Raw genomic sequence first — 14,051 nt, 5'->3', positions numbered from 1 at the left:
TCCTCAGTGTACATTGTATATTACATACAGGTGATGTGTATACCGTTATATCCCCTCAGTGTACATTGTATATTACATACAGGTGATGTGTATACCGTTATATCTCCTCAGTGTACAGTGTATATTACATACAGGTGATGTGTATACCGCTATATCAGGTCAGTATCTCACGCTCTGTATATTACTTACAGGTGATGTGTATACCGTTATATCCCCTCAGTGTACATTGTATATTACATACAGGAGATGTGTATACCGTTATATCTCCTCAGTGTACAGTGTATATTACATACAGGTGATGTGTATACCGCTATATCAGGTCAGTATCTCACGCTCTGTATATTACTTACAGGTGATGTGTATACCGTTATATCCCCTCAGTGTACATTGTATATTACATACAGGAGATGTGTATACCGTTATATCTCCTCAGTGTACAGTGTATATTACATACAGGAGATGTGTATACCGTTATATCTCCTCAGTGTACATTGTATATTACACACAGGAGATGTGTATACCGTTATATCTCCTCAGTGTACATTGTATATTACATACAGGAGATGTGTATACCGTTATATCTCCTCAGTGTACATTGTATATTACATACAGGAGATGTGTATACCGTTATATCTCCTCAGTGTACATTGTATATTACATACAGGTGATGTTTATACCGTTTTATCTCATCAGTGTACATTGTATATTACATACAGGTGATGTGTATACCGCTATATCAGGTCAGTATCTCACGCTCTGTATATTACTTACAGGTGATGTGGACGCTGTCGTCGATGTGACAGGAATCACCGGGAGATCGGTTCTATTAGACGTGAATCCTCCACCCCCAGAAAATTCTGGATTATCCTGGACTTTTAAAAACCAGAATGTGGCTGTGAATTTTCCTTCTCCTGTTTGTTTTGATCAGTTGATAGGAAAATGTCAGCTTTATGTGAACGGATCTCTGAGAATCGACAGCGTCTCCTCCGCTAATGAAGGGACTTATTATCTGAATGTAGTAGCTCCAGATTCTTCACCACCTGACATTACAGAATACCGGCTCTGGGTGTACGGTACGTAGACTCCTGCCCTATATGTGACTCATGATGTAATCCTCGCCGTCTGATGTACTGACTGCAGAGATCAGACCCTCATCCTCCTCACTCCTCCGCCCTCCTCTGCTGCTGGAGGACACTGAACATTTGTTGGATGGGAGTCGGTCCGCGCACCTCCGGTTAGGAGGCAGCACGCCATGCACCCGACTCCCATTGGCCAAGTCCACCTTCAGTTTATCCACATCCAACCATTTTATCATAATCTACAGAAGAACTCTTGCAAAAACCATCAACCAATAAAGCAAAAAGAAATGTAGGGAGGAGAGAGGGACGTCCCTGACAGGCAGCCGGGGAAAGAGGCCGCACCCTGGTAAGACCGCATTATTTAACCCATTCTAGATGGGAGGGGAAAAGCAACCATGTTAGCCAACTCAAGGGGGGTGGCACTAACCCTGGTCTCCCGGGCAAGCTCCCGACTTCCCATAGCATAAATCACCCTGCGGGATGCATAGGTTTCCAGGAAAAAAGGGGAAGGGGTTTATTTTCCGAAACCCCATGGCAGCCACTCTTTCAAAGTCTGTGCAGTCAGGGACGTCCTCCCCAACCGTCCGGTGTCAATCAAACCTGTCATACATCATATGATGGTTCCTTATATGGTTCCGAACTCCAACAGCGGGTCTCTTTACAAAATCCCCAATTATCTGATGTCGTTATATAGAAACATAATTGTATCATCTCGGAAGTGTTTTCTCTGAATATCCGTATAATAGTTCAGATTTCACACCAGACACCGAAGCTTTGCTGTGTAGACTGAGGCAGAGCTAGCAGAGGATCTAGGGTTTAATAGCAGCCATTCTGCTGGATGACCGTGATGTCTGGTGTTTGGGGTGACAGCAGGGCATGCAGAGTTCAGGGGTCAGTAACCCAGCATGTGGAGGAGAATTAGACGTCTGCACAATCAGGGCCGTCTTTAATATTGATTGGACCCTGGGCAAAAATTTACTTGGGCCCCTGGATCCCGCCTTCCCACACCTTAGCAGGCAATCACGCCCTCGACCACAACACACACACACAAATCCACACATCTGGTAGAGTCCAGTGATATAAATACTGCCAGTTCTGAAGACTCCAGCGGCTCAGGATCAGTGCTCTGGGCTCAGGCTGGAAGTGGGCACCGCTCTGCAGGAAGGATACCAGGGCTCGGCTCACCCTAGTATTACAGTGCACCCCAGCACCCACAGTATGCAGTGTAGCACCCTATAGTATACAGCACCACACAGTATGCAGTATAGCACCCTATAGTATACAGCACCACACAGTATGCAGTATAGCACCCCACACTATACAGTACCCCACAGTATATAGTAGAGCAGTATAGCAGCCCACAGTATACAGCACCCCACAGTATACAACACCTCACAGTATACAACACCTCACTGTATACAACACCCCAAACTATACATGATACAGCCCCCCACACTATACAGTACAGCAGTATAGCACTCCACACTATACCGCACCCACAGTATACAGTATACAGACCCCCACAGTATACAGTACAGCAGTATAGCACTCCACGCTATACAGGCCCCCCCCCACACTATACAGGCCCCCACAGAGTATACAGGCCCCCACACAGTATACAGGCCCCCACACAGTATACAGCCTCCACAGTATACAGCCCTCCCACACTATACAGGCCCCCACACAGTATACAGGCCCCACACACAGTATACAGGCCCCACACACAGTATACAGGCCCCCACATAGTATACAGGCCCCCACACTATACAGGCCCCCCACACTATACAGCCCCCCCACAGTATACAGGCCCCCACACAGTATACAGGCCCTCACACAATATACAGCCCCCACACATAATACAGCCCCCCACACAGTATACAGCCCACCAACAGTATACAGGCCCCCACAGAGTATACAGGCCCCCACACAGTATACAGGCTCCCACAGAGTATACAGGCCCCCACACAGTATACAGGCCCCCACAGTATACAGGCTCCCACACAGTATACAGGCCCCCACACAATATACAGGCCCCCACACAGTATACAGCCCCCCACACAGTATACAGCCCACCACACAGTATACAGCCCACCCACAGTATACAGGCCCCCACACAGTATACAGGCCCCCACACAGTATACAGTCCCACACAGTATACAGCCCCCCACAGTATACAGGCCCCCACAGTATATAGGCCCCCACACAGTATACAGGCCCCCACACAATATACAGCACCCCACTATACAGTAGTTTACAGTATATTAACATAACAGCCCCTGTCACCTTTTTTTGATGTAATCTTCACACAAAAAAGCTCCACAGTTAACTTCTGCAACACTCCTGATAGGACCTGTGATGACCTCATAGCCATGTGACCAGTAATTGCTAGGTTACTAGTCACATGGTGATGATGTCATTAAGGTCCTAGATCACAACTTTAACACAATACGATCATGATGCCTGGACAGCTTGACACCCGGGGCAGTGGCTAGCGGGGCTCAAGAAGCAGCTGCCTTGGGCCCCCAGGAGCAACTGTGCCCGGGGCAGCTGCCCCTTTTGCCCCTTGGTAAAGACGGCCCTGTGCACAATATGTCCCACTAGAACATATGAAGTTCAGCAAGGGTGGGAGTGTAGACAGATGTGTGGTGTATATAAAGCATCCTCACTAGGGGGGCTCTAACTTACCAGGCTGGCCCTAGATCATTCTACGGAAAATGGCGAAGTCCTTGTCATCCACCCAGAATCTCCCTGCCTAGAACACTGATAATGTGGTGTTGGGCAGACAGGATCGGTGAGACTTGTCCTCCTGCGCATGAGGGCGCGCAATACCACATGTACACCTCAACACTACGGCTGGCCCCCCAAACCTAGGGACCCCCAGACTAAGGATGCAGAACTAGAGATGAGCGAATCGGTTCCTAACAAACTGGAATCATCATAAATTTCACAAAAATGTGTCTGCCAAATGAATCCAAAGTTTTAGCAAATCGCTTTAGATGAAATGTGCAAAACTGTAAGTGCCGTTTTACTTCTACAGAGAAGCGGCAGGAGGATGAAGCCGGAGGATCACCCGGTGGGGCCCAGGCCAGCAGACCTGCACATAATGCTTTGCAGGCAGCCTGACGGCCAATCAGGAAGCCGGATATTGGCTGGTCTATCAGGCTGTATGTTAGACGCCATTGTGAGCTCAGCCGCTGCTGTGACAGGACAGACACAAGCTGCCATGATAAGGTCCAGCAGAGATAGTGCAGGGATCACAAATAGTACATATATATATATACTTTTTATTATGACGTAGGAAACTCTTCTACCCTGACGAATTATCTTTTTTCCCGTTTTTATTTTTCACTCCCTGCCTTCCCAGAGCCATAACTTTTTTACTTTTATGTTCACATAGACATATGAGGCCTTGTATTTTGTGGGATGTACTTAATAATGGAACCACTCAGTATTGAAAACAATGCAGTGCAAAGCTGGAAAAAAAATTGAGATGGGGTGAAATTGTGAAAATAAAAATTCTGCCACAGTTTTATGGGTTGTGTTTTTACAGCGTTCCCTATGAGATAAAATTGACCTGTTCTCCTCATTCTCCGGGTCAGTACGATTACAGTGATACCACATTTATATAGTTTTATGGGTTGTGTTTTTACAGCGTCCCCTATGAGATAAAACTGTCCTGTTCCCTTCATTCTCCGGGTCAGTACGATTACAGCGATACCACATTTATATAGTTTTATGGGGTTTGTTTTTACAGCGTTCTCTATGAGATAAAACTGACCTGTTCTCTTCATTCTCCGGGTCAGTACGATTACAGAGATACCACATTGATATAGTTTTATGGGTTTTGTGTTTACAGCGTTCCCTATGAGATAAAACTGACCTGTTCCCTTCATTCTCTGGGTCAGTACGATTACAGTGATACCACATTTATATAGTTTTATAGGTTTTGTTTTTACAGTGTTCCCTATGAGATAAAACTGACCTGTTCCCTTCATTCTCCGGGTCAGTACGATTACAGAGATACTACATTTATATAGTTTATGGGTTTTGTGTTTACAGCGTTCCCTATGAGATAAAACTGACCTGTTCCCTTCATTCTCCGGGTCAGTACGATTACAGTGATACCACATTTATATAGTTGTATGGGTTTTGTGTTTACAGCGTTCCCTATGAGATAAAACTGACCTGTTCCCTTCATTCTCTGGGTCAGTACGATTACAGTGATACCACGTTTATATAGTTTTATGGGTTTTGTGTTTACAGCGTTCCCTATGAGATAAAACTGACCTGTTCCCTTCATTCTCCGGGTCAGTACGATTACAGAGATACTACATTTATATAGTTTATGGGTTTTGGTTTTACAGTGTCCCCTATGAGATAAAACTGACCTGTTCCCTTCATTCTCCGGTCAGTACGATTACAGAGATACCACATTTATATAGTTTTACTAGCTGATGACCCGAAGTTGCTCGGGTATTTATTTATTGCAATTTTATATTAAATAACAGTGACTTTAACAGTGGCCGCCCCTATAACAGTGACCACCCCTATAACAGTCACTTTCACAGTGGCCGCCTCTTTAACAGTGACTGCCCTTTTAACCCCCTCAGTCCCCCTAGCTTAAACCCCCTTAATGACCAGACCACTTTTTACACTTCTGCACTACACTACTTTCACCGTTTATCGCTCGGTCATGCAACTTACCACCCAAATAAATTTTACCTCCTTTTCTTCTCACTAATAGAGCTTTCATTTGGTGGTATTTCATTGCTGCTGACATTTTTATTTATTTTTTATTGATCGGAATTTACCTAAATTTTTGCAAAAAAATTACATTTTTCACTTTCAGTTGTAATTTTTTTTTTTTAAAACTACATTTCTATATAAATTTTTCTCTAAATTTATTGTTCTATATGTCTTTGATAAAAAAAAAGCAATACATGTATATTTATTGGTTTGGGTAAAAGTTATAGCGTTTATAAACTATGGTACAAAAATGTGAATTTCTGCATTTTGAAGCAGCTCTGACTTTCTGAGCACCTGTCATGTTTCCTGAGGTTCTACAATATTCCACTAACTTGTTACAAATATATAAAAAATTCCATGAACTCACTATGCCCATCACGAAATACCTTGGGGTGTCTGTGACGAAACCAACCTCGCCACAGTGTTTTGGAGGGGGCTGTTTGCCAGCCTCCTGCCCCAGGATTACGGCCCTTTGAGATACTTTTGCTAACTTTTAAACCCCTGAACCTATCCTAGTGAATTTTGGATAGGGTTGTCCCCAAGTTATACTGGTAAAATTGATGTAAGTTATATGTATGGACAATGTAAACTCACAAAGTTGTAGCAATTTATAATAAGTGTAACTTGTCAGCTTGGGAGGAATATGCTGGGTGTGTTTCTATTGTCCCATTGTCCCATTGTGTGTTTAAATGGTGATGTCTGTCCTGTTGTCTCCACATGTGTATTGGCGATTTCCCTTTGTCTTGAGAGATAATTGGATTGCTCCTCGGTTGTCTCCAGGACAGAGAGGAGGAAACCATGATGCATTGTGGGTGTAGCAGAGAGCTGATATTCCACAGCCAATCTCCACCTAAGATCCCAGTGAGGCTCAGGAACAAGTATCATAAATCCTAGGGTAGTAATTCCAGCAGGCAAAATAGTCCAATAATATCCCAAAAGCAATCCCAATGACTGGACGACACACAGCATCAGGAGCAGAACTCACTTTATTTGGACATGGCACACACTTTAAACCCCCCAACAGCCTTATTTACATACAATGGGGCACATAGATGACCATGGTACAAGGAAGGGTGGGGACAGACAATAGCAAGGGCTGATGGGAGATGGAGGAGGGACAGAACAGCTAGATTACTGGTCTCCCAGTGTCCCTGAGACCACACCCTGCTGGGAAAAGAATGGGACAGGAAAAAAAAAGGGGGAGGGGAGGAGGCACAGAAAAGCAATGCATCCAACACAGTAAACATTACAGTTTACAATACATAGCCATACAATCAACCGAATGTCGTCCTACATGATCCAAACAGGCCAGGCTAAATACAATCCGCTACACTGCTCCCCCTTGCCCACAAGCCGGCATACACAGTCTGATCCAGCATGGATCGGCTTGGGGATGTCCGGGGTGCTCACGGATCATTTCTCCAAATCAGTTTGTCTCGACAACCCGTCAGCGTTTCCATTTTGTTTGCCCGGGCGGTACTGAATATTAAAGTCAAAAGGCTGCAGCGCCAAACTCCAGCGCAGCAGCCTGGCATTGTCCCCAGCCACCCGGTTCAGCCATACTAACGGGTTGTGATCCGTGAGCAGGGAAAAGGCCTGTCCATATAAATACGGCTGTAACTTCTTTAGGGCCCACACCACAGCCAGGCATTCCTTCTCGATGGCGGCGTAGCTTACTTCTCTGGGTAACAGTTTGCGACTGATGTAAGCCACGGGGTGTTCTCCGCCATCGGCCCCAACTTGGCTCAGCACTGCCCCCAATCCAAACATAGAAGCGCCTGTGTGAACAAGAAAACGTTTAGTTGGATTGGGAGCTGCCAAGACAGGGGCATTAATAAGTGCATTTTTCAGATGTTGGAAGGCCTGCTCACACTCCGGGGTCCAGGTTACTTGGCGGGGAAGGTTCTTACGGGTCAGGTCAGTAAGGGGTTTGGCCAGGGCGCTATAATTGGGGAAAAACTTTCTGTAATATCCTGTGGTCCCTAGAAATGCCAACACCTGAGTCTTAGTCCTAGGGGTAGGCCATTGGGCTACAGCCTCTACTTTGGCTGGTTCTGGCTTCTGTTTCCCACAACCCACTCGATGGCCCAGGTACTGTACCTCGGCCATTCCTATACTGCATTTGGCCGGTTTCAACGTCAAACCGGCCTCCCTAATCCTGTCTAGAACCGCTCCTATATGGGTTAAGTGCTCCTGCCAGGTATTGCTAAAAATTGCAATATCGTCGAGGTAGGCACAGGTGTAGTCCTGGAACCCATCTAGAAGTCGGTCCACCATCCGCTGGAACGTAGCCGGAGCGTTTTTCATCCCAAATGGCATAACCTTAAAGTGGTATAGGCCGAATGGGGTGACAAAGGCTGACTTAGGGATGGCGTCCGGAGCCAGGGGTATCTGCCAGTACCCCTTACACAGATCAATAGTAGTGAGGTATTGGCCTCTGGCCATCCGGTCTAACAGTTCATCTATCCTGGGCATCGGATAGGCGTCTGATACAGTCTTTTCATTCAACCTCCGGTAGTCTACGCAGAAGCGGGTTGTACCGTCCCGCTTTGGTATGAGGACTACCGGAGATGCCTTTGGGCTGTCTGAGGGCTCAATCACCCCCAGCTGGAGCATCTCGTCCATCTCCTTACGCATATTCTCTCGCACCGCTTCAGGGATGCGGTACGGGGTCTGGCGCATGGGTAGTTGCCCTGGGGTTTCTACTCTGTGAGTGGCCAGAGGAGTGTACCCAGGCACATTGGAGAAGGTCTCCTGCTTCTCTCTTAGCAGCTGTTCTACCTCGGTACGTTCCTGTGGGCTCAGCCGGTCCCCCAGTACAACTTCTCCTAAATCCCCAGACAGCTGACCGTCCCCCAGTAAATCCGGCAGGGGAAGACTGTCAAACTCTTCAGAGCTGGGTGCACAAATAGCGGTCACCTCTTCTGAGCGTTCCTGGTAGGGCTTCATCATGTTCACATGGAGCATTCGTCGCCCTCCGGTCGCTGCGCAGGGGCCAATTATATAAGTGGTGTCACATCTCTGTTCCACTACTTTATAAGGGCCTTGCCAGGCGGCCTGTAACTTATCATGTCGGACAGGTTTCAAAATTAAAACTTTCTGCCCAACCTGGAAGCTACGGTCCCCGGCGCCCCGATCGTACCATGTGCGCTGGCGCGTCTGAGCCGCCTGGAGGTTTTCCTTTACCGTCTTGGTTAGAGCTTCCAAGCGATCTCGGAGCGCCAACACATATGGTACAATGGGGGTGCCGTCTGCGCTCCTGTCTCCCTCCCAATGCTCCCTAATTAAGTCCAGCGGTCCCCTTACTCTCCTCCCGAACAACAATTCGAATGGGGAGAATCCTGTGGATTCCTGCGGCACCTCCCGGTAAGCAAAGAGGAGGTGAGGCAGGAATCGTTCCCAGTCTCGGTGGGTCTCAGCAAAGGTTCGGAGCATTTGTTTTAAGGTGCCATTGAACCGTTCGCAGAGCCCGTTGGTCTGAGGATGGTAGGGGGCACTGATTATAGGTCTGATTTTGCAAAATTTCCAGAGCTGCTGGGTGACCTCTGCAGTGAATTGAGTACCCTGATCCGAGATGATCTCCCTGGGTAATCCCATCCGGGAGAAAATCTGCATCAGGGCCTCTGCCACGGTTTCTGCGTGGATGTTTGTCAAGGCTACGGCCTCTGGGTAGCGAGTGGCATAATCCACCACCGTCAAAATATACCTCTTGCCAGAGGGGGTAGGTTTCCGGAGGGGACCTACTATATCTATGGCTATTCTATGGAACGGTTCCTCAATTATAGGTAGCGGGTGTAACTTTGCTTTCCGCCGGTCCCCCCTCACGTATCACAGGTGCTGCAATATTTGCGTACTCCCTGGCTAATTCCTGGCCAAAAGAAACTTTGGGTCAGCCGATATCTAGTACGACTGACCCCCAAATGTCCGGATAACGGAATATCGTGCGCTATCCGGAGCAGTTCGGCTCGGTACCTCTGTGGTACAACTAGCTGTCTCATAACGATCGGGTCTGACCCAGCTACCTGCTTGTCTGACTCCCTGTATAATAGCTGCCTATCCCATACAAATCTTTCCCCCTCCGCCCCCGGTTGGTCAGAGGTGACTTTGTCTCTATATACCTGTAGAGTAGGGTCAGTGATCACCTCTGCCACAAATTCGTCAGGAGGGGCCCAAGGGACACAGTCTAGGGAAGGGGAAGGTTGTCTTACCTGGACCTCCGGCAGTGTGTTGTAGTCCTGGGTGCGGGCCTGTTGCCTGGTGACCACTGGATGTGCTTCCTCAGTGGTTGTGGTTTGTGGCTCAAATGCAGATGTGAGCTTTCCCAGGTCATTTCCCAGTATCACCTCTGCGGGTAATTGGGGCATCAACCCCACCTCCACAGTCCCTGACTCTGCACCCCAATGCAAATGAACCCTTGCTGTATTCAGCCGATATACGGCTCCCCCAGCAACCCTAACAGCCACAGTCTTATTGGTTTTAGCTTTGTCCGCGACCAAGTGGCTTTGGACCAAGGTTATGGTTGCTCCCGAATCTCTGAGTCCCTGCAAAGGTTTCCCCTCCAGGTATACTGTTTGCCTGTGGTGCTGCCGATTATCCGCCTGTGCTTGTAGTGGGTTGGCTTCGTGGAGTACTTCCCACTGTTCTATAGTGGTGACTGGAACTGCAGAGCCATAAGCGGTGGGTGTCTCCTCCTGATAGTGGTGTGCTGCTGCTCTCGGTGGTGGTCCTGGTCGAATCCAGGTGGATCGGTCTCTAAGCTCCGGGCATTCCCGCTTGTAGTGTCCCCACCTCTGGCACTGGTGGCATTGCACAGAGGAGGGTGGGCGAAGCCTCGGTTGAGCCGCTGTAGGAGCTGGTGGGGGTAACGGTCTCAGTGGTGTGTTGGTGCTAGCTGAAAATTGCTTTCCCCCTAGAGGTCGCACAGCTGGTTTAACACCCACAAGCTTGTGCTGCCTGCGGGCATCCATATAGTCATCGGCCTTTTTAGCTGCTTCTGTGATAGACGTGGGGTTACGGTCTCTCACCCATTCCTGCAGGTCTGCGGGTATCCCATCATAGAACTGTTCTAGTAGCAGCATTTGTAATAGGTCTTCCATGGACCGTGCCTGGTTTGCTTGTACCCATCCGAGGGCTGCCCTTTGTAAACGGCAAGCCCATTCTGCATGCGAGTCTTTTTCAGCTTTTTCCAATTCCCTGAACCGTCTCCGGTATGCCTCTGGTGTCATAGCATATCGGGCCAGGATAACCTCTTTGACACGGCTGTAATTCCTAATTTCCATATCTGGTATCGTACGGTAGGCTTCAGCTGCCCTCCCAGTTAACCGTCCTGCTAAGATGGGTACCCAATCTTTCATATGTATTTTATGTAACGTGCATAGTCTTTCAAAGTCTTGGAGGAATGCATCTATATCTTCCTCCGCTTCTACATACATTTTAAATGCCTGGTATGGAATTTTTGGCTTACCCTCTTGCACCATAGACACTGCTGGGCTTGGTGTTTGTGGTCTCCTTTGCCGCGTTATAAATTCTTGAACCTCTGTCATTGTCTTGGAGATAATGTCCACTGGTGGGTTCTCCCCATAAAATGACAATCTGAATACGAGCTGCCTTTGGAACTCTGCTTGCTCTGTTCCGTCTGTCTCGTCCCTCTGTGCAGTGACCGAATCATCCTCTGCTCGGATTTCTGCCATTATTTCAGAGATAAGTGTTGCCTTTGTTTTGTTGCTGGCTGAAATACCTCTTGCTTCCAGAAGATCTTTAAGTGTGGATCGTTTTAAAGTGGAGTAATCAATCTCCATTAATCCTTGTTCCTCTGTGAGTCTGGATCCCAGCGCTGCCAACCAATGTAGCGGAGAGCTGATATTCCACAGCCAATCTCCACCTAAGATCCCAGTGAGGCTCAGGAACAAGTATCATAAATCCATAGAGTAGTAATTCCAGCAGGCAAAATAGTCCAATAATATCCCAACAGCAATCCCAATGACTGGACGACACACAGCATCAGGAGCAGAACTCACTTTATTTGGACATGGCACACACTTTAAAGCCCCCAACAGCCTTATTTACATACAATGGGGCACATAGATGACCATGGTACAAGGAAGGGTGGGGACAGACAATAGCAAGGGCTGATGGGAGATGGAGGAGGGACAGAACAGCTAGATTACTGGTCTCCCAGTGTCCCTGAGACCACACCCTGCTGGGAAAAGAATGGGACAGGAAAAAAAAGGGGGAGGGGAGGAGGCACAGAAAAGCAATGCATCCAACACAGTAAACATTACAGTTTACAATACATAGCCATACAATCAACCGAATGTCGTCCTACATGATCCAAACAGGCCAGGCTAAATACAATCCGCTACAGTGGGGATGTGTTGTATCTGTCCTGTGTCGCAGTCTTCCTTCTGGTCCCCTAGGGGCGTGTCAACCAGATGGGGACCTGCATAAATACGGGCGGTTAGCCCTCAATAAAGAGTTGCTGTTTTTACATTCAACATAGAGCCTCGTCTCATGTGTATGGAGATTGCTATATGTGTATACTCTCCTGGCTATTACTACTAGCTCTTGTAAGAGCTGTTCCTGTTCCTGGTTCCTGTGGTGGTATCGGTGTCGAGCGGAGTGCTTGGAGTCCCCGGGAGGCACTGGGAGCATCCATTAATGGAGGTACCCGGTCGGGGTGCTAGGAGATCCGTTACAGTGTCTTCTTTCCAAAATGGGGTCACTTGTGGGGTAGTTATACTGCCCTGGCATTTTAGGGGCCCTAATGCGTGTGAAGTAGTTTGAAATCAAAATGCGTAAAAAATGCCCTGTGAAATTCTAAAGGTACTTGTGGCGGAACCTGCCTCGCCACTGGGCATTGGAGAGGCCTGGCTGCCCGCCTCCTACCTGCTGACTATGGCCCCTGGTGATTTTGTACGTTTGAATGCAATATTTGGGCATGTGGTATTTTATATTGCTGCTACTGGCCCTTTAATGGCCATGTTATGACTTTTAGGAACAATGCCCCTTTAAGACTGTGTAGCAGATTGCATTCAGGCTGTCTTAAATACTATGTATGTTATTATGTGTTCGGTTACATTGTATCTGTGTATGCCAGGGTTCAAGTTAGTCCATTACGTTTGGTAATTGTATTTTGTGGATTGCGTCTGAGACAATGCTATTGTGTTGGTTAATTACATCTCAGACAATGCTCATTGTGTTTTGTTTATTGCGTTACAGATAGAGGGAAGGGGATTTTGTGTACAATTGCTGGGAAGGTTTAAATACTGTAGATACATATGATTGGCTGTGGGTAGTACCTTGTTGGAAGATGTGTATAAATCAATGCTTGTGTTAAAATAAAGGGAGTTTCTGTTTTTACCCTCAAGGTGAAGTGTTGTCTCATTCTTGGGGGAGGATTTATTGCATGCTGTCCCAGTTTGACTGCTAGGAGTGTAAACCTATTCGTATGGTTTCCTATTCAACTGTCTACAGCATTCAGGCTTGAAGAGGATTTATATGCTGCTTTGGTTCGGTGATTGTGGTGTCTGCCAGAGTGCTTGGAGATCTCAGGAAACGCTAGGAGCATCCAGCAACGGAGGTACTCAGTCGGGGTGCCAGGTGATCCGTTACATTGGTGGCAAGCGGTGGGATGGCGTCCTGGTGTGAGAGGAACAACACCCTGGAGACACAGGAATTATTATGGAGCGGCATAGAACCAGCGAATCCCTGGACGACGCTCGAGGTAGAAAAGGAATGGAACCGGAGGTTACAGAACCTCTTGGCACCACTGGTCAAGCCAATAGGAGAGGCAACCAGGTTGGACTGCGGAGAGAGCGCCCGACAAGAGATGTGGGAAGAAACCCTAGAAGGTGTCCAGCGTTGGCGAGGTGAGCGTCTTCCCAGCAAGGAGCAGCGGTTACAAGCCAGAGTGGCCCTACGGATACCTATGCTGGGAGAACAGGCCCAGGAGGAATTGGTGAGGCAACTTAATTCACTGGCATGGAGGGGACTGGGTCTCGATGATGCATACCAAGCTCTACGTTGGTACGCGGTTCAGCGGGTTCCCGGAATGGCCAAATTTGACAAACCCGAGGGCATGGATTATAATGGCCCTGGCTTATTATGGGGGGCCTTTGCAGAACCGGAATTTGGGAGTGCGGCAGATTCACGGCTTTGGGACATTTTTGACTATAGAGAGGCCGTGCTGGATCTCCCTATGGCCGAAGACCTAAGGCCAGACCTGAT

The 14,051-nt window shown here is 47.7% G+C and overlaps 1 protein-coding gene across 1 annotated transcript in view; it reads left to right on the top strand.

Annotated features, from left to right (window-relative positions):
- LOC122926264 (carcinoembryonic antigen-related cell adhesion molecule 1-like) overlaps positions 1 to 14,051 on the top strand; it is a 53,302-nt gene that overhangs the window by 15,833 nt on the left and 23,418 nt on the right. The window contains exon 2 of the mRNA XM_044277639.1: positions 774 to 1,073. Coding sequence (XP_044133574.1) covers positions 774 to 1,073 — 300 coding nt within the window. The remainder of the gene's footprint in view (positions 1 to 773; positions 1,074 to 14,051) is intronic.

This window comes from Bufo gargarizans, chromosome 2 (genome assembly GCF_014858855.1).
Source record: "Bufo gargarizans isolate SCDJY-AF-19 chromosome 2, ASM1485885v1, whole genome shotgun sequence".
Taxonomy (NCBI): domain Eukaryota; kingdom Metazoa; phylum Chordata; class Amphibia; order Anura; family Bufonidae; genus Bufo; species Bufo gargarizans.
This window is presented reverse-complemented; position numbering and strand designations above follow the sequence as displayed.